At 40.4% G+C, this 25,134-nt stretch overlaps 1 protein-coding gene across 1 annotated transcript in view; it reads left to right on the top strand.

Moving 5' to 3' along the window:
- qsox1 (quiescin Q6 sulfhydryl oxidase 1) overlaps window positions 1-24,606 on the top strand; it is a 32,422-nt gene extending 7,816 nt beyond the window's left edge. Inside the window, exons 7-13 of the mRNA XM_078258985.1 lie at window positions 1,634-1,768; window positions 1,851-1,980; window positions 12,598-12,720; window positions 14,436-14,574; window positions 15,927-16,103; window positions 22,118-22,279; window positions 22,958-24,606. Of these exons, the coding sequence (XP_078115111.1) occupies window positions 1,634-1,768; window positions 1,851-1,980; window positions 12,598-12,720; window positions 14,436-14,574; window positions 15,927-16,103; window positions 22,118-22,279; window positions 22,958-23,742 (1,651 nt within the window). The 3' untranslated portion in view covers window positions 23,743-24,606. The remainder of the gene's footprint in view (window positions 1-1,633; window positions 1,769-1,850; window positions 1,981-12,597; window positions 12,721-14,435; window positions 14,575-15,926; window positions 16,104-22,117; window positions 22,280-22,957) is intronic.
- The last annotated feature ends 528 nt before the right edge of the window (window positions 24,607-25,134 follow it).

Genomic DNA, 25,134 nt, shown 5'->3' with positions numbered 1-25,134 from the left:
CCATTTAGCTTGATCTGAAATACACAAACACCAAGTTTATTCTCCCTTGGTTCCTATTGTTCCACATGCGGCAACTTTGCTTTCTGCCATAAACCTTCATCGTGTGCTCATTATCTGAACCCTATTCATGAGAATGCTTTTAAACATCTGGCCTCTTAATGGGATCAGAGCATCAGAATCGCTCCCATTATTCACTATCATAAAGCGGCGCTGATCATTCCTCACCCTGCAAATTCATCTGCTGTTTCTGCCTCTTTGTTTGGCTGTTTCAATAACTTGGCATGCAAAGAGGACTCTTTTTAGTTGACAAATGCAAAAAGGAAATGATTTATTGCTGATTTATTTATTCACCCTCCATCTCTCCCCTTCCAACCCCCCTCATCTCCATCACTGTACAGAGGGGAGGTTTTTTAATTTCTTGCATGAAAACAATGCCATTGCTTTTCTGGCTTCACCTGCCAAACAAGTCCCAGCCTCACACGGCGACAGATGGCCTCCCATCATCGCTGAATGTCTGATTGATCCTGGGAGAGTGTGTGTGTGTGTGTGTGTGTGTGTGTGTGTGTGTGTGTGTGTGTGTGTGTGTGTGTGTGTGTGTGTGTGTGTGTGTGTGTGTGTGTGTGTGTGTGTGTGTGTGTGTGTGTGTGTGTGTGTGTGTGTGTCACATCCGTCATGCATGTAATGTGTGCTGGTCCCAGGTGAATGCATTCCCTCCCAGCCCACCCTGATGCCTGCCTGCCCGCCCGCCGGCCCTGGGGATCACTGGATGAATGGCTCTCCCTCCACATCTGTACACTCCCACCAGACACGCAGGTGTAATTGAGTCCCTGGATGGTGTGAGTGAGCGTGGGCCCAGAGTATCCATCCTCCTTATTACCATCCTCTTCCAGTTTTACGATACTCTCTTTCTCTCTCTGCCCCACTCTCACACACAGAGAGAGAGAGAGAGAGAGAGAGATCAGTGATCTCTCTCTCAGTTCCATGCTACTCTGGCACCATCTGCTCCGTATTTAAAATGCATTCCTGTAAGTGTATAAAATATATGGCCACAAAGAAATACAGGTCATAAAACAATTTTTATGGCAGTGGACTGCTGAAACAAAAGGTTGAAATAAAAAAAAAAACAGTGCATTTGTTTCAGGTTCCTTGCAGAATTAAAGCTATGCTCTTAACACATTGCTGTACAAACTGGGTTACATGTACACTATATGGCCAAAACTGTACAGTCAAACATTACACCCACATGTGATTTGTTGATTGTTGAACATCTCGTTCCAAACATTGGACAATAACATTCTGCTATAACAGCCAGAACTCTTCTATGAAGGCTTTATACAAGATTTTGGAACATGGCTGCAGAGATTTGCTCCCATTCAGCCACAAGAGCATTAGTGTGTTCGGCCACTGATGTTAAGTGATAAGGTCTGGGGTTTCAGTTGATCACAAAGTGTTGGATGGGTCAAATTATTTCAAACCAAACTGGAAAAACATTTCTTTCTGGACCTCCTTTGTGCATGGGATCATTGTAATGTTTTATCAGGAAAGCAAGAGAGGGGGTGTCCACATACGTTTGTGCATATAGTCTATGCTGAGTGACCTAAAGCTCAGTCTCACCTGTCCTTCTCTCCCTCAGCAACATTGAGGCTCGTACTTTCTACTCTTACGCCCTCCAGAGGCTGCCGGGGGTGGTGCGGTCAGGGAAGCCTCTACCGGTCACCCTAGACGTCCTCACCAACAGCACAGAGGAGCCCTGGAGACCCTTCAACAAGTATGAACAATACATGCGGCTTGTCATTTTGTAAGCTCATTCTTATTATTTGTTGACATGAAGTGTGTGATTGTGTGCCCAGGTCCGGGGTGTACATGGCAGACCTGGAGTCCACACTGCACTACTCTCTGCGTGTGGAGGTAGCTGCCCATACTCTCATCAAAGGAGAGGCCCTGACTTCTCTCAAAAAGTACATCTCTGTCCTGGCAAAGGTAGAGTTAGCAGAGAGAGCAATGCATACACACAAAATGTGTAACAAATGATATACATTGATTAGGGCTCATGATTTTATAATATTTAGATTCTTTTTTTATGTTTATTTGAATCGTAAAAATTTCTGACCACACCATTAACTCAAAATCCAGGTAAGATATCTGATTTAAAAAAATAACGTTGCTGTGCGGAACATGCTGTATTTAATTAATTTGTTGTTTTCTCATTTATAAGGATTCTGTTGTTTAATGAGCAGCTCATTTACTTTTTCCCTCATTTTACTCTTCTCTTTCTATTATCAGAAACATGTTCCTAGCTGTCCTTGTCACCAGGGGACAGAGGATTGTTAACTTTAACTATAGTGATCAGGAAAGACGATGCATTTTTGGATCATAGGGGAATAAAATCTGTTTAAAATGATTTGTTTCTATAAAAAAACAAAGTATAATGAACAACCAGTCAGAAATGTGTAGTTACAGCAGGTCACCACTAGATGGAGAGTTAGACAGCAGAATGTCTGCTCACATTTTAGAATGGAGCTGTTTTACAGCATTTAGCTCAAGGTCCTCCCTTCATAACATGTTTTTTTGTATTCCATTAGAATCCATTAGATTATTTGGTAAATTTACCTAATTAATTGTTTTGTCAAATTCACTTTTGTTTTTCACCACACACACTTACACACATTACTGAAAGCAGAAGTGGATGCCATTGACTAGAGCAGGAGCACAAACACTCTCTCGGGTATTGTTGACCCTCTTCATGTTGGCTCTCAGGGGGATTAAAGCGTGGCTGCCACCTACAGACACAGCCACTACTACTCCTCCTCTTCTTTCTCCTCCTCTGTTCTCCTCATGCAGTTTTGCTATTTTGGTGTCACACAGGCATTTCTGTATGTACTTGTGAACGAGCCAAGCCTCTGTGGTTCCCCCCCCCAATCCCCCCCATCCTCTTCCATCTTCCAACTTTAAAGGATACATATTTCTTTTTATACTTTCTTTTTTTTTTGTCCAGGGTCTCGGCTTTTATTTACATACTTTTCCTGCTACTGATACATGCTCCCTTGTTCCCTCTTTTCCTCACTGAAGTGTGCCAGCCAGGCAAACATGTTGTGATGATGAGGCCTGACCTGCTAGCCTTGTCCCTATTGGCTACGCACCAGGCTGTCTCACTGCCCTAGTCTACCACCAATCTCTCTGATTATATCTCACTCTCTAGGGAGGCGTTGTAGCAAGCATGTGCGTGCGTGCGTGCGTGTGTGTGTGTGTGTGTGTGTGTGTGTGTGTGTGTACACAGCACTGAGGCCCCCCATTAGCTCCAGTTTGTTTAGTCAATAGTGGCAGGTCCCAGTGGTATTTTTAGCCTGTCCCCCTACCATGATGGACCAGCCGCTCAGCAGGGCTTTGTGTAGCTGAGGAGGTCGTCATTGTTGCAGTTGACTTCTCCTTATTGTTGTTTGACTGAGCGATCTTCGCTACAAAGAGGCCGAATCCTTTGAGTCAGTCAGCTTGTTAAAAACGGTTAATGTAAGAAAAGCAAGTCGATGTGAAACTAGATGTTTGGGATGAGAGTGGATACTTTGAAAAGCAAACACATATTTAATGACTACATTTTTATATTAAGTTTCATAGAATGCAGTTCATATGCTGAATATAAGAAAATTAAATGTAAAACTCTGACACCGGAACTCCCCACGTGAGTCATGTGATTAGATTAGAGTGAAAGTGACTCATGATGTCCTGACCACAGTGCCGAGTGTCATCACTTTACACTGGCGACACATTTCCTCCATCATGACACAGTTTTGAACTTTTACCAAACGGAATAATTAGTGGAGAGTGTATTTGCATACACAAGGGTTTGTCTTTGCATGGGTGATATTGTGTGGGCTTACCGTTATGCATGTGTATAGGGGCTGACACTAATTATTATTTTCATTGTCAATTAATCTGCCAATTATTTTCTCGGTTAATCATTTTCTCTATAAAACGTCATTGCTTTTTTGGCTGACTAACAGTCCTAACCTCAAATTGTAATACTCACATTTGAGAAGCTGGAAACATCAAATATTTGGTATTTTTGCTGGAAAATCACTTAAATATAAAAATCGTTGCCTATAAATATTCTGTATATCCACTAATCATTGTTCTGTACGTGTTGAGGAAAAGCAAAGTCTGTGTGTAAATTAATATGTATTCATGTCCTTCATGTATTCTTTTTAGTTTTTACCCTGACCTAAAAAAAAAAAAATATATATATATATATATATATATATATATATATATATATATATATATATATATATATATATATATATATATATATATATATATACACACACACACACACACACACACACACACACTGTTCAGTCCAAGAATTGTTTTTCCATGAATTGTTTGTTTCTTTCCAATCCACAATCATCCCATAATTTTATCTTTAGCCAAACATGTGAAACATGGTGGATGTTGGCTTTTTTTTCTTCGTTTTATTTTGCACCCGGTCATATTATTACTAGATTTACTGTCTTGTCAGGAGGCTGAAGCTGGATTTATGAAGCCTCTACATGTATATGAGGATTAAAAAATTGGATCTTGGGAAGCATGAGAGCATTACAGTGAGGTTTTTAAGGATTACACCTCTATCCTGCTTTTCTTGAAAGAAGTCCTTTAGCCCAAAGACAGAGGGGCAGGGGAATAAAACAAAGAATTAAGAGGGGGGCTTTGGTCTAAACGGACCTAGGCTTCGCCCCTTCTCACTCCAGGGCTCAGGAACACCTATGTTACCAAAGATGCTCTCTTTTAAAACCAGCTGTCCATGTAATGTATCATAATAAGCAATTCAACAAAAAATGTTGATTCTTTTGGCTTTTTTTCAGTAGGTTCCTCTCAGTGACAAATTTAAGTATTTGTGTGTAAAGACGAGGATGAGGAGTTTCCACTCTGTGGCACATGTCTGCAGCACCCCCCAATGCTTCCCCAGTGGATTGAAGTTAGATTATTACCAAGGGTCCTCACCCCTGTCTTCTGCCCCGCGCCTGGCCTGGTCTGCACTGTTGCAGCCAACAGATGCCTCCCTCTCGGGACCCTCACCACAAGGAGCTTGCGGTTTCTCAAGTGCTGCTGATACTAATCGGATCAGGGATGACATATTGCCAGGGTGAAGGGGATTGTCATGGTCCAACTGGGATGGGGGCAGGAGGGATACACGGTTAGAGGAGGGAATGTGCATGCTTGTGTGTGTTTTGTCAAGATAGAGAGAACAAATGCAGAGGGAGATGTCTAGTAGAGATGATAAAATGGGTGTTTACAGTTTAATCACTAGGTATTACCAATACTGAATTTGATCAGTAAAGATCCATTTTTAGTTTTTGTGTCACTGTGATGGTTGTTGTCGATGAATCATCTAAAACGAGCATCACTATTGCCTCTCGTAATTACATTTTAAGTTTTCACTCTTGGAATTTTAGTTTCCAAGAGTGAGTATTCACGAAGGAGAGAAGTGTTCTGTAAGTACATCTTATACATATGTGGAAAAGAGGCAGTATTATTTTTGGTATAACATTTTTAAACTTCTTTGCTGTTGCACTTCTGTTATACTGTAAATCTGTTAATTTAAAGTTTTAGTGCGTAACTTTTAGATACTAATGAACGTCCGTTACATTCAAGCCATTGCCAAATGAGTTGCTACAAAGCTAATTAAGATTATGGCTATGTTCAGAAGATTGTGTCGTTGTGTGGTGACTTTTGTGCGCAGAAACTCGAGTGAAGATAATTACCTCTTCTGAAGAGTCCATCATGTTTTTTTAATCCTTCGTGTCCTCCGTGGCTACCATGGTGGCTACTAGCAACTGCATGGGGAAGGGGTGGGGGCGCGTGTCCGTGCGCGATCAAGTAGACTTGTATCATGTGGACGCGCCGACAGTGTTGTTGTTATTACTTAGAATTCCTCATGGGGGCGACAAAAACTAGGCACTTTAGCTTTAAATTTGAACTGTCTCACTGTCGCCTGAATGTGTATGCTGTCACTTGACCTGGGGCCTGTTTCACAAAAGCAGAATATATAAATCCAGGATAACTGATAAAGCAAGGCTTGACCTAGTCTAATCTGTGCATCCTGGCTTGGTGTGTTTCACAAAGGCCAAGCCAGGCTGAAGAGGAGCGACTAGGTTGAGCCAGGCTGAAGTAATTCAGATAGATGCGCGTCCACGGCTTTCCTCAAAAGACCGCGAGGTCGATCACAGATTTACTGATGTCAAAATGGAGAATACGCATTGTACATACTTTATACAGAGTGAGCAGCAGCTTCTTGTGGAAGTATGATGACGTGAAACACATTATTTGTATAAAAATCAAAGAAACAGCCGCTGTTATTGAAACAGCGGAAGAAAGCGTAGCAGACGATCACGGACCGACCGCGTAAGTAGCCTAAATATATACATTAACTGACCACTGCTCTGAATTGAAACCGTCATAATCATTCCATTCAAGGATTAGGCTACTAATCATTTGCACAAATTAACAGTTGTACTCTTTGCCTTAAAAGTAAGCAGAAGATAATGTTACTCAGGAAATTTACCATGAAGATCAATTTTCTACAACGCTAGAATATGATTCGTAAATATCTCTTTCACTCTGTTCCTCCCTCTCTCTCATGGGCCAAAATATAAATGTCCTAAGTCATATTAACTTCCACTGCTCGCTTTTAATGCAAAGTGTACAACTGTTTGTTTTTGCAAATGTGACCCATTGAATGGTTTCAGTTAAGACCAGTAGTTCATAAATGTATATTTGTAGACCATTCAGTCTGTCCGCTAGCCTATTATGTGCCACGCTTTTTCTCTCGTTTCTTTTATTTTTTATAGATGACGAGTTCCTTCTCTACATATTATATGCCTTGCTCCCTTGTATATATGGACATAAACATGAATGGAACAGAGTATATTCATCAGTTATTTCCCCTCCAGCAAAATATAAGGTCAAAAACCATTGAGGTGTCCTCTCCCTGTTGTTACATGAATGTACAGTAGCCCACATCACTAGATAGTTACTGGTCCAGTAAACTAAGACTATAATTTGGGAGGATTGTACAATTAGGATATGTTCTTTAAATTGTACAGTCCTCCCAAATTATAGTCCCAGTTTACTGGACAACACAAATTGTGTGCTAAGAATGCTGAACAAACATGGTCCTTTATTGTTAAAGAATAAAAAATAAAAAAAATAAACTAAAATAATTCAAGGTGCATTGGTCAACTATAGAAATATACATCATTGTATGTATTGTCCTTAGTAACAGACTTCATTTAAAACACATTTGAAATTGTATCAGCCTTTTCTACTTATCTCAACAACTGTCATAATATATTCATCAAACTTCTAACAACAATATGAACAGCAGTCTTCAAACAGCAATATAACAGTAACAATGACTGTCACATGAATAATTATTAAAAAAAATAATGGTCATAACTTTAAATAGGCTAATAACAGTACTTAAATGAACAGCAATATGCACCTGTTGTATTTGAATCCAGGCTGCTAACAATAGGGTAAAACCACTGCTGGGTGATCAGAAAAGGCTCCAAGATTAAATAAAGCCTGGCTGTTAGCCTGGTCGGGAGCAGGCTAGCTGCACAGAATAAATCTCCATGGTGATTTATGTGCCTCCGCTTTCGCGAAACCGAGTCAAGGCTAAATTCATCCAGGATAACGGGGAAATCCCGGCTTAATCCCTTATCTTGGTTTTGTGAAACAGGCCCCTGTCTTTTCTTCATCGCCTGTCACTGTTTTTGGCACGTAATAGATCAGTATATCAGTGAAATAGATTTGGCATATTAATTGACATTGTGCACCGTCAATGATCAAGGCCAGGGAGTCTGACAGGGAGAATAAGAGAAAGAGAAATCAATGTAAGATATATAGTGATAAAACAGAGCAATATGAAACTAAATATTGATAAATATTGTTTGTTGTACAAATAAAATGACAAAGATGGTGAACATTTGAGTTTTAAGGCAATCACCAGACCCAGAGATCTCATGAATAGTGTTGCTTTGGTGATGCAGAGTTAAACCCATTTGTGAGAAACACCTGCGTTTTCTCTTCTGGTTAAATTCATATGGCTGTTTAATGAGCTTTTCTGAGCGGTTGGCATCCGGACCCCAGATCTAGACCTAAACCTATTAGATCTCTTTCCCAGCAGTGAGCAGCACACATCAGAGGCCTTTGTATGCTCTTTACAACTTTAGGGGTGTGTGTGTGTGTGTGTGTGTGTGTGTGTGTGTGTGTGTGTGTGTGTGTGTGTGTGTGTGTGTGTGTGTGTGTGTGTGTGTGTGTGTGCTAGAAAAGTAGAAAATGTTTGATGTTGAAACAATATTAAAAGCAATTATAGTAGATGATTCATGATCAGTAAGGATTTATAAAATAGTTGTTTCTGTTAATTATTTATTGGGCCATGTTGTTGCTGTCACCAATATTGTGTGTGTTTGGTGTTGAAGTAGTGCACATTGGTTTATTTTTTTATTGAGAATAACATAGTATCAGCCGTTTTCACAATAATTTTTGGATTGAAACCTCTATTTATTTTAAATGACCAGTATACTTGCGATTGACTGTGATTTTTACACTGTAAATAATTTTCTTGTAAAATAACAGTAAAGAGCTGGCAGCAGGGATGCCAGCAGTATACCGTTATTTTTACGGTATTTATACGTAAAATGACTTTACGGTAGTAGTCTGTAAACCAGAAAAACTGTATATTTCTGTATTTCTATAATTTATAGTAAAGAGCTGGCAGCAAAGGCGCCAGCAATATACCGTAATTTTACCGGGTCCATACTGTAAAATGACTACGGTAGTAGTCTGTAAACCATAAATACAGTATATTTCTGTATTCACACTGTTAAATAATTTCACAGTAAAAAAAAATACATGCAGCACATTTCTGTGATTATTTAGAAATTACAATACTATTCTGTTGAGGTTGTTACTTTAACTTTTCACAGTTTACTGTAGACAGGCACAGTAGATAATACAATATCTAAATGTAACAGTTTCCTTAAATATCAGTCTTCATTATTCTCAGGGCTATAGACAATTGCTTAAGATATGCATTATTGTGAATATTATGCAAAATAAGCAATAAAAACTTCAAAATCAAATACCTTTCAAAGAGCAATGTCAACATGAATATTGCTACTTTCAAAAAAAATGAAAGAAAAAATAAATAAATAAAACCTGTTGAACGACACTGACAAGTAGCAAACACAAACAGCCTAGTAGTGTCTGCTTTAGACTATGTATGTAATTACTCATCAGAGACTGCCCCTAACCCTTACCAAACGTGACCGGCATAACCTATAGTTGACTTTTTTTTGATTTAAGACAAGTTTGAACACTTACCAAATTCTTGTCATAAGTGATGCATCTTACCTAGTAACTTAAGCTTTACGTTGAATAACACAATGGGTCTAAGAAAAGGACCAAGGCAACAAATATACATCATTAGCAATATTTGGAAAATTACACTATTAAGACTATTTAAGGAACATTAAGACCTTTTTGATTACATGAGTAAGAACATTCTGCATACAAGCATCTTTGGCACATTTTGGGAAAAACAATGCCCACAGGCTCGTGTTTTTCCTCTTAAAATAGCCCTGTGAGTTAGATTAAAATTTGGCCTCTCTTACCGATTAACAAGTGTTGTTCCTCGGATGCAGACGTTCGGCTAATGTTACCAAAATTAAACAAAAAAACACCCAAAAGTAATATTGTTTTGGCTATACAAATCTAAGCTTCACTGATAAATGACAGGTTCAAATCCCTAGCAAGATAAGCTCCTGAGCATCAGTTTGATATCAAACATTCTTTGCAATATAAATAAGATTTTAATTACCGTTGAATTTGTAGATGCAAGACCCAATGCATGTTGATAAAGAACACTCGATGATGTGTAGCACATGTCATCTAAATTGTGCGTCCTCTTCTGGAAAATCTCCTATCCAAATGATGGTTCCTGAAGTCCCTCCAGGAGTTGATGGCAAATTATTTCTGCATTTTTTAAAGAACATTGACCAAAAGCAGTAGCCTCAATTTAAAAGACTAACGTATCAAACTTCTGACCGTGCTCCAAATTCCCCAGTCAACACTCAGTTTCGAAAAAATACTGTAGTGTCCTGTAATTTTAAACATCAGCATACTGTTTAGGGCATCTGTCCTATTGCTCCAAGTTAAGCAGACCACAATGCATTGCTAACTACAGTACTAAACTGTTTAACATGAAAACAGTATTTTAGTGTTGAAAATTGGCTGTAAATTTACAGCAATTGCTTACAGTGTATGTAAGGCAGCTGCTTATGTATTGCTTATAGTTTTAACTTGAATGGTCCAGTACTAACCGATATGTTGAAATTCAGCCGTTTACGCACAGCGATAGTTTTCTGCAGGCCAAGTTGATTAACGTTGAAAGGCGCTGCATGGAGTCAAGAGTGCTCTGTTGCAGAGGGAAGGATGCAGGACAGAGCAGGACTTTGTCAGCCTTGGACAAGGAGGTTTAAGCAAATCACTGGGGGTCTGGTTAAGTGGTCAGGGTGTAACACACAGATCCTGTTAGACGGTGATGAATAGACGGCTGAGCCGTGGACTGAAAAGCGTGTATGTGTGTGTGTGGGCAAGATGGTGTCTTTAGTTTAACAAATGGTGGAGGCCAATTTAAAAAGACTCAGTGATGCAAATCATAAAGGTCCACATGTTGGATGACGCAAGCTCTCTCTGTCGTCTGCTTTCTCTTTTTTCTGGTATTTGTTCTCCCTTAGATTCACTATTCTACAGTCTTCATGCACTTTGACAAGAGCTATGGTTAAACAAATTGTTGAGTGATACTTTTACCTTGTTCTGTCGTTCAAAAATGAGTAAAACAAACAGTAGAACTGCAACAGTTAGTCATTAATCTTAGTCAATCGACAGAAGATTACTTGCCAATTATTTTAATAATGAAACAGTGGTTTTAGTGATTTTTTTTTTTTAAAGCAAAAATACCAAACCTTTGCTGGAACCAGCATCTTAAATGTGAAGATTTGATGCTTTTGTTTGTCATACATGATAGTTAACTGAATATCTTTGTTTTGGGCTGTTGCTCTGACAAAAAATGATTCATCAGTTATTTAAAAAAGTAATCAGCTGATGAATCCCTAATAAAAATAATTGTTACTGTAGTTGCAGACCTAGATGAAAGTTACCATGGAAGTAGTCTATTTGCCTGTTGTTGAAGTCTTGGAAAAAGCTTGATCCCTTTTTCTGAAACAGGACCATTATCATAAACTGTTCCACAGAGAGGCTTACAGTAAGAATAGGAAGCACATTTAGCTGAAATTTATTAAAGCGCTCTTCTCTGAAGACATCAGCTGTTTCTATTGTCAGTAACGTATGTGTGAAGACATGTTTGTCTGTGTATGTCTTTATTCTGTCATCACTGGTCTCAGACACCCATCAGCTGGATTTCCTCTTTCTCTTTGTGTGCCTACCTCTGCTAGTTACAGTATCATGTTTCCACACAGTTGTGGTTGTTACCATGGTAGTGCTAAGGATGTAAATACACATCAGGAGGAAGCACTGAGTAGACAGCAGCTAAGTGGTTTTTAGTGGCTTAGGAAATGGATCTTAATGAAGGAAGAGGCTTAAGTTCAGCTGCTGTCACATTTAGTGAGTTTCTTTACAGGGAAAACACTCAAACCACAACATCTGTGCAGCATGTAAACCTCGTGCACAACATAGTTGAGGATGAGTTGGCAACTGATAATCTAGGTATTACATTTCTGCTTGGTACATTGTGTGCATTAGTAGGACAGAAATCATGTTCATCGAAGGTGAAGATGTTGATTTGAAATGTTCATTTCAGACAAAGGAGTGTGAACGTTATGGGGCATTAGCATCAGTGTTAGCACATGGAAAATAAATCTTTTATAAATACAAGATTTTAACATAGAAACATTAGCACAGTGTATATTTTTTAAGCTATTATGTGGTGGAAACTGATTGCCATGTGCTCACTAAAGCATACAACTAATACCAGAGCTGTAAGATTGTATCAACTTTACTTTATCAGTGAATATTAATTAGTGGACTAATTCATCTAATGGTATCTACCAACAGAACTATCATAATTAAATAAAGGGATTACAAGTAACTGACAGTGTAGAGGAGTTTTGGTTCCTTCTCAATAAACTACACTTGTACTTAGAGCTAAAACTAGTACTACTAATTAGTTTGATTGATCAATTACTCAATTTACAGAATGATTCTCTAATGTGAATATATGCTGGGTTTTCATGTCTTCAATGGTAGTAAATTGAATAGTTTTGGGCTGTTGGTTGGAAAGAACAAGCATTCTGAAGACGTCACTTTGGTTCCTGGGAAAATGGGTGGGCTTTTCTCACCATTTTATAGACTAAATGTCTAATGAATGAATGAATCAACAACAAATAAATCAACAATGAAAATAATGGTTATTTGCATTTCTTCTTACATCTCATCAGCTCCAAAATCAACAATTTTGTCTCTGTCATTTCGTAAAGCTAAGACCTGTTGCCGTTGTGCTCTGTTTAATGTCTGCAGTACTTTCCAGGCCGTCCAGTGGTGATGAGCCTTTTGAAGTCCGTAAACTCGTGGCTACAGAACCAGACTGGCGATGAGATTTCCTATGAGGCTCTCAAAGAGATACTGGATAACTCAGCTCAGGTGAGTCAAGGCAGAGCTGTATAGACAAATATCCAATTGAAGTTTTCACCTTATTCTTGAATATTGCGATGAACTTGGGGCTCATTATTGTCAGTCAAGCCAACGTCCTATGTAGGACATAGTTAACTTTTTAAGTCTGTCTTCCATCTTTGGTATTCATTGTCTGTCCATTACATGCTGCATCGAGGTAAGTACATGAATGCAAATTGAGAAAAGGAATATACTTTTGTGAGCCTGAGCAGGCAGGCATTTTAAAGGGAGAGGAAGGGAAACAAGAGAAGACCAGACAGGTAAGCAGAGGGCAGGGCATCATGAAATGCACCCAGAATGGTATGAGGACGTCTGTCTGGGAGTAGCTTCTTTGTTTCACTGAGATATCAAGGTCACCTGTCAGTCTGGCCACATAATCAGTTCAAAGCCACCTCAGAGGCATCAAAGTGATGCCTATCCTTTCAAAGAAAATGTTAAAATGTGATTCTGAAAATGTCTATAAAAACCCACAGTATGAGTAGATAAAAATACATTTTATACGTATCCAAATCTTTCAATATGTACTTTGTCCTTGTCTCGGTGCCAGCACATACAGCTGAGGATCTATGTGCTGTTGTCTTTGGAATGAAGCCTGCATACCTACAGTACCGCCCCTCGCAAATTGAAAGAGTCACTTACTTACATCATTAGCTTTTAGCAGGCAAATCAATTGATCAATGAATCAATGGGAAGGTATGAATAGACTTCGCCTCAGAGGAAATGGACTTTACCCACCCACCCACCCACCCACCCACACACACACACACACACACACACACACACATACATACACCAAAATCTTTACTATTGACATGTGAGTAACCCTGTCAATCACACCAGTGATGGCAATGCAGTGTGGCGAGAGAAACGACTTTATGTCAGAGAAAATATGTTATTGGATTCAACTGTGGCTCGTGGTTAGAGATCTGGATAGCTTCTGTTCATTAGTGGAGGGCTGAGCCATTAACCTAAGATTGACTTCTTATTGATCAAGAAAACTACGTGGCTTTCATTAAGTTGAACAGGTTGGGAGATGCTGAAGAGGCTCTACTTTTTAGAGAATCTTTGTAGTCCTATTTAAAGGATAAGGCTGCTGTTATTCTACTTTTTTTTATTGTCAACAAATCCCATGAAAAGACCAAAACCATTGATGCGTTAACCTGTCTCTCAATACTTTCCAATTTTCCTATTTTGTCTGTGGCACTTAGACATTCAGTCCCACTGAGGATGTATTAAAAATGGGTCATGCATTATAAATGCTGTATACCTTTATTTTTTTTTAAAGGCAAAATTTCCTGAAACAACTGGGCATTATATATTTTTTTGTGCAAATATTATCGAATAGGATTAAATAATGCATTTGTTATATTTTCATCCACGTATGTTTCGCAGTGTTTCCCAACCAGGGCTACTTACTTGAAGAAATAAAAGAACAAGGCAGTGCAACAGTGTGGTGTCAATAGACATATAACACAGAGGAAAAGCTATCTCAGACCTTTGTTACACAGACAATATTTGTTAGTGGGATCAATTCATTGTTTGTTTTTGGTCTTTTGTGGGATTTGTTGACAGTAAGAAAAATATAGAATATCACCAGATTGATCATTTAAGCTTTTTTTGTTTCCTACTTCCCATTTGTCAGTAATTTGTGTTTGTCTTTTTGTTTTTCTTCCTCTCTCTCTCAGTCTCCAGACACTGCTTTGCCTGAAGGAGAAAGGTGGGTGGGCTGTCAGGGTTCACGACCCCACCTGAGACGTTACCCTTGCGGGATGTGGACCCTCTTCCATGCTCTCACTGTCCAGGCCAAGAACGCAGGAGGCACCGGTACACACACACACACACACACACACACACACACACACACACACACACACACACTGAGTTTGTATTGCTATGAAGGAAAAGGGCCACTGAAAGTTCACAAAGATGGGTGGACTGAGGATGAGGGCTTTGTGAGGCTTTGTAAACAAATTAGCTCAGGAATGTTTGGTGAACTGCTTTTTATTTCACTGACCTGATTTAACATCACAAACATCACAAAGAACACAAACAAATATCACGATGAAGTTTGAGTTTTTTTCCAATGTTTTCTAATTTTTGTTACAACTAAATTGAGCCTAATTGTAACTGTGTGAAAAAGGATTATGTTAGATTAGTGGAATGTGAGTGGTTAATAAAACAGGCAGATGACCGGAGGCTCCACTCCTGGCTGGGACGTTAATCTCCCTTCAACTCACACACACACACACACACACACACACACACACACACACACACACACACACACACACACACACACACACACACACACACACACACAGAGGTTAATCCCGAGGTTTACGGACCATCATGTGACCTGCAGATGGACTGGCCAAAAGGGGCGTCCATCTGGCCCCCCACAGACCACCAGCTTAATGGGAGGATACCCACACATACTGTACAGTATTGACTATCAGATAAAACTCTATTTATATACATACACACACGCTGCATAGATTAGTAAAGGTGTGAACACATTAGTATAGGTTTGAACACAAGCCCATCCTTATTTTCATGAAGAGACACACTCCCACTGTCAGAACGGTTCATCTGAAGGTCCTGCTAAATCAAGAACAAATCCAAACAGCTCCAGGAAAATATGTTTGTGGACTGTTGAAGTCCTGAGACAACAGCATGGCCACCATTCACACAGAGGGTTAACTGTATTTAATCTCCAGATTGGGTTATCCCATTTGCATAGATAATTCATCTCAATATGGGGTTAACCCAGCTCTCTGTGACTCCTGGCCCACATAACCGTGGGAATTCAGGAAGCTGTGGACCCACACTGCCATTAGCAAGCTTTCAGGCTACAGCGCAGGTTAACAGGACATTTGTACATGTATAGAAACAACCAGCTTTGCAAGAACAGGTGATGGGCTTCAAATAGGAGATAATGACTTTGATTTTGCATTTATTTTTGTAAACATGCTGTTTTTTAACCATCGTTTTTAGTTGCATATATTACCGAAGATGTTACCACAAAAACATTTAAAGTAACAAAATCAGGAAATAGAACAAAGTTGGTGTTTGTGATATTTTTGTTATTGTGACATACACAGCATCACATTTCTCACTTTGATCAGAATACTGGTGCTCAACATTTACTGACAACATAAAATGTCTTTCCCCCCCAGATCCCCAGGAGGTGCTGAGTGCGATGAGAAACTACGTCCGCAGCTTCTTTGGCTGCAGGGCGTGTGCCGAGCACTTTGAAGTTATGGCGACAGAGAGTCTGGTGGAGGTGAACACGTTGTCGTCAGCGGTGCTGTGGCTTTGGTCCAGACACAATCGCGTCAACAACAGACTGGCAGGTAGGAGTCAGCACGATCACCTGTAGCTACACGATCATCTGTGGCTAGTTTGCAGAATTCCTTTGGTGCAAACTAGAGGTGATTGTCCTTTCTATTTCAATTACAGCTGTGGTACACAGTGTGTAGATGTTTCCCTAAAATGACAATGAAACCGCTGTTATAGCATCTTTTAGCTTCCACAATGTAATGTATTTCTGAGTGAAATTAACTATGTGGGCGGGGTACAATTACTATTTAAATAAAATCCCTCATATGTCAGATTGGATTGCTCCAACGTGGGGTTGGCTTAGCGAATATGGAGCGATACAAAGCTGTAGTGAGATACAGAGCTGTTGGCCGCCATCCACACCTCCCATAATATCATTATGCCAGCTGCTATGACCAACAAGCTAACAGCTCGTGGTTTTATATGATAGGCAGGGTAAGCTAGATGCCTCAAATCACACTTGATTTTATATATTTATGTATACGCCCCTAGAGTTCAAGATGAGTCATCAAAAGTATTTTAATGTTAAGAGAGGGAGAAATTATGATATAAAACATTTTTAAAAAATCTTACTTTGACACCTTACACTTACACTGAGTTTCGCGCCGGACCGCACCCTCCCGAGTGAAGATAATTACCTCTTCTGAAGAGTCCATGTTTTTTTAAACCTCGGTGTCCTTCTTGGCTACCAGCAACTGTGTGGAGGAGGGGTGGGGGTGGTGCGCGATCATTGAAGGCGTGCGTCATGTGGATGCAACAGTGTTGTTGTCATTACTTAGAATTCCTCATGGGGGAGACAGAACCTACACACTATAGCTTTAAAGTGAAGACCATATTTCCCACAAACTGCTTTCTGCTACAAAGAGGATGTGTGCTTTTGTTTTAAAGGCCAAAAGAAAGATAAGACATGATAAAGGACCCTCATAAGTAAACAAAATTGTAAAACCCTGATACATCATAAAGCAGTTCAGCAGATTTCCTGTGAAATCCGGCTCTGTGGTAGACTGTAAAATATTGTGTAGAGGTCAGCACAAAGTGTCAGCCACCTTGGTCATGGTCTTGATTGTTTTGGGGAATTTTTTATGTTTTGAACTAAATGTGGTAATTTTTTAATCGGTAGAGCTCAAACGATTAGCCATTCAGTTTATCAACAGAAAAATGTAACTGCAACTATTTTGATACTCAATCATTTCAATCATCTTTCAAGCAATGACACCAAGGTTTCTCTGGCTTCCAGCTTCTCAATATGAGGATGTGCTGCTTTTTGTACTGTTCGCCAGACGAAACAAGCAAGAAGATGTTACCTTGGCTTCTGGGAAATTATAATGGTCATGTATCACTATTCTCTGACATTCTATAGATAAAAGACAAAATGTATTAATCAAATACAACAACTAATAGTCAGTTGCAGCCCTAATGCAGAAGAAAAGAATGTTTCTTTTGTATATTGGACACTATACATGAGATACAGTATATAATGAAAAAAAAAGTTGTGAAGCTGATCTATGTTACATGCCTTAGTTTGCTAAGCCATCACGTCCTTTCCTCTTTCCACACTCCTCCTCTTTTCTGTGACCGTCCACACCTTGGGATCTTAAGCATTACCTTATTCAATTTTGGGGGAAGATTGTCTGTTCATGGTCAGTTAGTCTTTTGTAATACGACTAAGAGGGGTGAGGGGAGGAGGAAGGATGGATCCTCAGATCAGACACCAGCTGTCACCCCGTCTTAGTCCTCCAAGCATCATCTGCTTCTGCCTCACCCATTTTCTCCTGACCCCCCTCTGCCATCTTCCGTCCTTCTCCACACCCTTACTTTGATTCTCTCCCATACCCCACTGTCCCCACTTTATCGCCTTACCAGTCCTCAGCCATTTCTTGTTCATATCTCCTCTAGACTTATTTACCCCAAATCATGCTCTTTCGCCTTGTCCTCATAGGTTTGTACCCCAAACTTCACCCCTTCGCTCCACTGTACGATTTGCGTCTTTGAGAAATCTATGACTAGAAATTTCTATCCAGGTCATTCATTAAATGCAGCATAATTACCTACTTATTAACTTGTATAGGCCATACACAGAAATAAATCTGATCTTTCCTTTTTGAATCAGATTGCACTTTTTTAGGTTCTCCTCTAATGCTCAGTCTTTCGCTTCTTCATCTGCTTGTAAATGTACAAAGTTTTCTCTCTTTTTTGACGGTGCTGTATCAGCGTATTACACTTCTGCACATCAGTCTCGAGAGTATTAAACAGCTCCTAAGCATCCCTCCTCCCTTGTCTGTATTCATATGATTTTATTAGGCACAGGGCTGTCATTAACAGCCCACTTTGTTAAATCACTATCTTTTGTTTGTGTTGACTGCCCCCTCTTCTATCTCAGGGACAGCTTGTGTCCTGAACAGCAGGGGCCAGAATGACACCCGTCCCTGCGAGTGTCTGCACCCCAGACGCTTAAACACTATTCAACCCACCACCTTCACCCATCCGTCTTCCCTCTCTTCCTCCTATCTCTGTTGCAGTCTTTCTCTCTTTCCACTCACCATCCCCTGGGACTCATATCCTGCGCTTGACAAGTAATGGCACAGCATCCTTGCAGGATGTGTCCCCCAGGAACCAGCCCTCTTTTTGCACACACACACACACACACACACACACACACACACACACACACACACACACAATTCCCAAGGTATTGTGTTACAGCAGGTGGCAAACACCATGACACAAGCCACACACTCTCCCCCTCCTTTCCTCCCTCTCCCAAGCGCACACACACACACAGCCTTTCCAAGCATGGGTCAAGTTGTGGCGTGTGGCAGGGGGAGTTAGTCATGGTGGAGGGTGAGTCGTGGGTCCACAGGGGATAAGTCGGGTGAATCGTAAGGAGAGAGAGGGAGGAGACGGGGGTTTGGCTGTGTTTGTAGCAATGAGTGGCGGGGTCTCCCTGAGGAGTGCACACTCCATCCACTCAGCCCCTCCTCTCCCCTTTGCCTAAAGTGGAGCTCTTTAGCAGGCCTCCCCGCCCCTCCTTTCAGGAGCAGTCATGCATAAAAGAGCAGCTATTTGTAAAGCGACCGAACAATTAATTTAGCTGGCAACAAAGAGGCCCCAGGGCCCTCTGCCTCCTCGCAGCAGCAGAATTAAGACCGGTGGCAGCTCAGTCCTGTTGCTGCTTGTCAACAGGCTGAGACTGATTCACATTTCTACAGACAAAACAGCAGCAGGCCTGGCTATCTTTAGGACTGTGTTCACATGCATATATCTTTTTTCCATACTAGTGCCAAAACAGCACCTGAGTTTTCAGTACTAACACGGGGGTAGATGACATTCTCAAATGTTAAATGTTGTCCAAACACAAAGTAGTCTAAAATTAGCAACATTTTGAATCAAACCAAAAACTACTGTACTGTACTGTACTGTACTGTTTAAAGAGTCTAGTAAGACAAACCCCAGTTAGTTAGGGTTGAGTTGGGCTTGAACCCTAGTGGCATATGTGGGGAAACAGCAATTCCATTAGCTCGGATGGTTACCCTTAAAGGATAGAGCAGTACAACTACAACTGAGTGTGGTACATAGTATTTATTTATAACAACAGAGCCTCAATGATCTCAATGTCACGTTGAGTGACAAAACTGTTCCTTTATGTTTTTTTGTGCTGGGACTGGAAATGTTGCATCATTGTACATTTTTCTGGGAGCTTGCAAACTTCAGTGTGCTGACAATCTATTCTTTTCCTTTGTATACCACGATGGAAATTAGTCTTGGACTTGAAATGTTTGTAATTATGTGTGACTTAATGTCCTCTGTCAAATAAACTAAACTACACATTCAATGCCAGTTTTCAGTATTTGACAGTTTTAGATTATATGGAAATGTGCTCCAGACACATTTGAGTCGGTATCAATTGAGAGGTTCACCCAAATGTGAGCTGCGTCATACAATAAACAGAATTCCTGGTTTAGGTTTTGTCTCGATTATCTAAATGAGCAAAATGTCTGACATCATGCACACTGCCCAGCTGTCATGATGGCTCTGTATGCCATGTGGTGTAGGTGATCATCACTTACAGAATTAGTGCTGAGGAAGCTAGTTTGACGTACTGAACAATACATATTTATACCTGATGATGAATATGTATGCGCAGCGGTGATGACATCTCTGTGACAGGCCATTGTGGCAATCTCAATATGGCTGGTATGGCTAAAGTCACCCTGGCCGCAAACGTGACAAGCTGATTAGAATAAGGAAAGAGATCTGAGGTGTGTGTGTGTGTGTGTGTGTGTGTGTGTGTGTGTGTGTGTGTGTGTGTGTGTGTGTGTGTGTGTGTGTGTGTGTGTGTGTGTGTGTGTGTGTGTGTGTGTGTGCGCGCGCATGCGCGCGCTCTCACCTGCTGAAATGTATAAAAGCCCACACACCCACAGGCTGCAGCCCATCCAAGACACAGTAAAATTGATGTATCCTTTATGTAAAGTACTGTATGCAGAGTACATACACACATGCATATGACTGAGATTAATCTTGAGCAGTGGAGAGAAGGAGGAGGAAGCGGGGACGTAGGTGGTGGAGGATGTAAATTGACAGTCCTGTAAAGTGACAGACCTGCTGCTGCTCTCCTTTTTTTCTTCTACACACACACACACACACACACACATACACACAGAGGCCTGTTGGTGACAACAAGCAATTTATTACTAGATGCTGCCCTGTGTGTGTGTTCTTGTGGGAATTTGTGCAGTGTGTCTGCTGTGTATGAGTATTTTTTGCGTGGATGCCTGTTCCTCTGCCAGTCTGTTTGCTTGGATGCTGTGTATGAGTGACGAGGGGTGTTAGCAGGCAGCGGCTACATGAAAGAAAACATGTTAAAGGAGAAAGTTTCTAATTCATTAGAAGGGCAGCCCCCCTCTGAGGTTTCTGTTGCTCTCATGTTCAATTTGGAGATTGGAGTTGCTTCAAAGGGGTGTGAAGGGACAAGACAGGTGGTCCAGAGCACTGAGGTCTGCTGCAGGTGTGTGTGTGTGTGTGTGTGTGTGTGTGTGTGTGTGTGTGTGTGTGTGTGTGTGTGTGTGTGTGGAAGCTGTCCACTTTGGCCACATCTATTATCTCACCACTCCTCCCACTGGGACATCCCAGAAGCCCATTGATCATTGTTAGACCCTGTCATACACTCTCTCTCACACACACACACACACACACACAAATATCAATCCTTAGATTACATTCACACAAACACAGACAGATGATTTACATATACACACTTAAACACATATGCATATAGGCACTTAGTATTTACGAGCACTGTAACAAGATCAAATGGGTTCAACACAGATTGCATCCAGTCCTCAAAGCACTTACATCCTCAAGTCAATGCACTAACAAGGAGAATAAAAGAAACAACAATGGATGAAGCAGCTGACTGGGCGCTTTATGTTGTATGATTCCTGTATGTGGCAAAGAATCTCGAGCCATGCAACATTTTCTGACCTTGTTTATTATCTACTACTGCTAAGTTAGTGAGGTACTTATTAGTTTGTTACTGTGAGAAAGCTGTAGTAGTGGAAGAAATAGGCCTCTTTATTTAAATCCCTGCATTCAAAAATGTATTTAAAAAGAGTATTTGCAGCCAATGTACTTAAGTATCACAAGTATGTATCTCAATGCATCATATTATCTAAGTTAATCATATGTTTAACATTCTGCAAAATAACTTAAATATAGTGGAGTGTAATGGAATAGAGGTATAAAGTGTCACACAGTTGAAATAATCAAGTAATGACACTGCTTGTGTAATTGTACTTAGGTCGTTTAGTAGGTAGTTTTATAGAAAAAAGGCATGAGCCAATAATACATGTTACTAGGTTTAATTCTGTGGCTCTCAGATTTTTAATTTTCAACCACCCAGCTACCCTTTATGGTCACAATTCATCCTTTGCCCCCTATATTGCTGTGTGCTTGATCTTTGCTCAGTACTAAAGTGATCAGGACTCTGTTGTACAATACATTAACCCTACTTTTGCATTCATCTCTGCAGGTGATTTGAGTGAAGACCCCAACTTCCCAAAGATCCAGTGGCCTCCACCAGAAATGTGTCCAGCCTGCCATACGGTGAAGGAAAACGGAGAGCACAAGTGGAGCCAGGAGCAGGTTCTCCCCTTCCTCCTGTCCCACTTCTCATCCAGCAGTATCCTCACAGGTACAGGTTAACACCATAGTTTCCTTTTTGGAAGAGATCAAATCTCATGAATTCAAGGATTTTTACCAAACAAACCTTCTACCTGCCTGTGTAAGCAGTCTAGAGCTTAATAATCATGACATCCTCCTGTGTCTTTCCTTTTTGTTATCTGTATGTGAAGTAAGCTGCTCAGAAAATATGTTATGTAAATATAGTATGTGTGTGGATGTGTTGTAAAAGATCCCCGTTCTCAGTAAATGAAAAACATAGGAGAAGTAATGCCATACAATCAAAGAAGGAGAAACAAGGTAACAAATAGCCTAGATAATCCCACTGTCACCCAAATTCCTTGTACAGTATCTTTCACTTATTTGTGTCGAGTTTTTATTTTTTATTTCATGCTGCAATATACTTAATTTGGGTTTGCCAAATTATATCAAATTTAGAGAATGTACCCTCTAAATCATATCAAGTCTTCTCTTAATGTAAAGTATTAATTATGGACAGTAGTTTTCTTTTAATATGTGAGTATTACTTTTTTTGTTGTATTGAGTGTATAGCAAAAAAAGAGTTTCTGAGCTGAAAGTTCACCATTGATTCAGATGAACCAAAGATGATAAGTAATGCCTCTGATTCTAGGTTAAAGGTGATGACTTTAGACATAACTTCCCTGTGTCTCTCTTTTCCTCGCCCTGTCAGACTACCTCGAAGATGAAAGGCAGATCCTGGCAAAACAGAGGGAAAAACATGCGAGTCAGCAGCAAGCTTTAGAAGCTCAGAAACATGTAGAGAGGAAAGCCAGGGAGGCCTTGGACTCAATGGCACATCCTCTGCTATCGCAACCCGCCATGCAAGAAGAGGAGGAAGAGGAGGAGGAGGAAGAGGGGCCGCAGGATGAAGAGGAGGAAGGTGGGGAAGGAGCAGCAGCAGCAGATGAGATGGAGGGAAAGACATCTGAGACAACCCCCTGGGCCAAGCCTGAAATGAAGGTGGGTCGAGGCCGGCGGCAGGCCCGCAGGAAGCCGAGCATTGTGGGGATGAGGATGCGAGAGCTGCAGGAGGACATCGTGGATCTCGACTCATTTGTCAACCAGCACTACAAGGCCAAGGCGCTGCGGGTCAAACAACGCACCCTGCAGAGGAAGGAGGAGCAGGAGCCCTGGCCTGTGTTTGGGCTCGGCATGGAGCTGGATGCAGGGCTGGGGATGGTGGGCCTGCAGCCTATGGAAGCTGACTTTGAGCAAGATGTGGGGCGGCAGAGAAAGTGGCTGCAGAAGCGAGAACTGACAGGCCAGTACTTTGTTGAGGAGGCTGAGTTGAGCCACAGGGGACGCTGGATGTCTGTGCTGAGCATTGGCTTCTCCAAAGTGGACATCAGCCTGTGTGTCATCCTTTATTTCCTGTCCTCCATGTGTCTTCTGGCCATGTATCTTTTCTTCAAGACCCGCCTCAGACTACGGCGGGCTAAAGTAGCCCTGCCCTGAACCATGGTGTATCCAAATTGGAGCTGAGTCAGCAATGATTAACGTTAATTAGGTGCATGTAGGCTAAGGTCGGGGTTAGTGTTAGGGGATGTGTCAAGATTAAGGCGATCGTCGGTGGTCCACTTAACTGTTACCTACAGTCAAAGTATGCAACAGTGTGTTTTACCCGGAATGTTGTGAATGGGTTATGTCTAACTGGAGAGGAGGAGAAGGGAAAATTAGCAGACTACCTTCCAAATCTTTGAAAATTGGGGGGGTGGGGGGTCCTTTGACATTACACTTAATCTGGCCTCCAGAGCTTTATTAGGCAGCACCTCCACTGTGGAAAATATGTGCATATAGATATATATTTCGATAAGTGGGTTTCTGTTTGGGGTTTGTGCCTGAGTTAAGGATAATCCATTTTTTGATTTTTGTTTGACCACTTATGAAGGATAAAATTAAACCCAAATATGAGATGATTGTTTTTAATTTGTAAGAAGTAAATGCAACTAACGCGTGATTTTTGTTGTTTTACTGACGTTATGGACATTTGTAACTGTGTGATTTTATTTTCATTTTACTGTGTGGTTATATTTTTTATATCTTACAGTAGGACAAAGACCTCCTACACTACTTCCCTGTGTACTATGATCAGAATAACCAAAATATGTTTTTATTTCAGTCACAATTTTTTATATATTTACACGTAAAAATATTTGAATCATTTTAACTTAATACTCAAATAGGTTATTCTTCGATTTAAAAAACATTCTGTTGTATCTTAAATTACAGACGATCTGTTTTCCCTCCAATCAATCACTGAGATCTTTGTGTTTATCAAGTCAATTTATCAGGTAATAAATTAAATGTTTCTGCATTTCATTTAATAATCAGATTTTTTTTTAAATTGCCCCAGTCCTGAAAAATGCATAGTGGGTTTTTAAAGTTTATCCGCCTGACAGCTGCATCATATTGTTTGAATACTGTGACTGGACCAGCAGGTCCAAACTAACTTTTACCAGAGAAGAGCGGATCAGCCTTTTGTTGTTCAGCTCCTTTGAGGTGTCTTACTGTACATTACACTAAGCGTTATGTCATGTCTTTAACCCTCGTGTTGTCCTCGGGTCAAATTAGACCCATTCTTTTCAAAAAGTTTCTATATCAGAAATGTGGGTTTCTTTCAACCAAATTGTCAAAAATAATAACGTGGATAGTTCCGTACAACGCTCTTCACAAGTAAAATTATTGATCAGTTCACTACTTTCATTGAAGAAAAGAATTGAAAAAAGTGACAAAAATGTCGGAAAAAACAAGAACAAAAACGTCAAACGCGCAGAAAAAATTGACAAAGAACTCCGGAAAAGTGACAAAAATGTCGGAAAAACGTGGTTAAAAAAAAGAAGAACAAAC

The sequence above is a fragment of the Sander vitreus genome, chromosome 9, assembly GCF_031162955.1.
Source record: "Sander vitreus isolate 19-12246 chromosome 9, sanVit1, whole genome shotgun sequence".
Lineage (NCBI taxonomy): Eukaryota > Metazoa > Chordata > Actinopteri > Perciformes > Percidae > Sander > Sander vitreus.
This window is presented reverse-complemented; position numbering and strand designations above follow the sequence as displayed.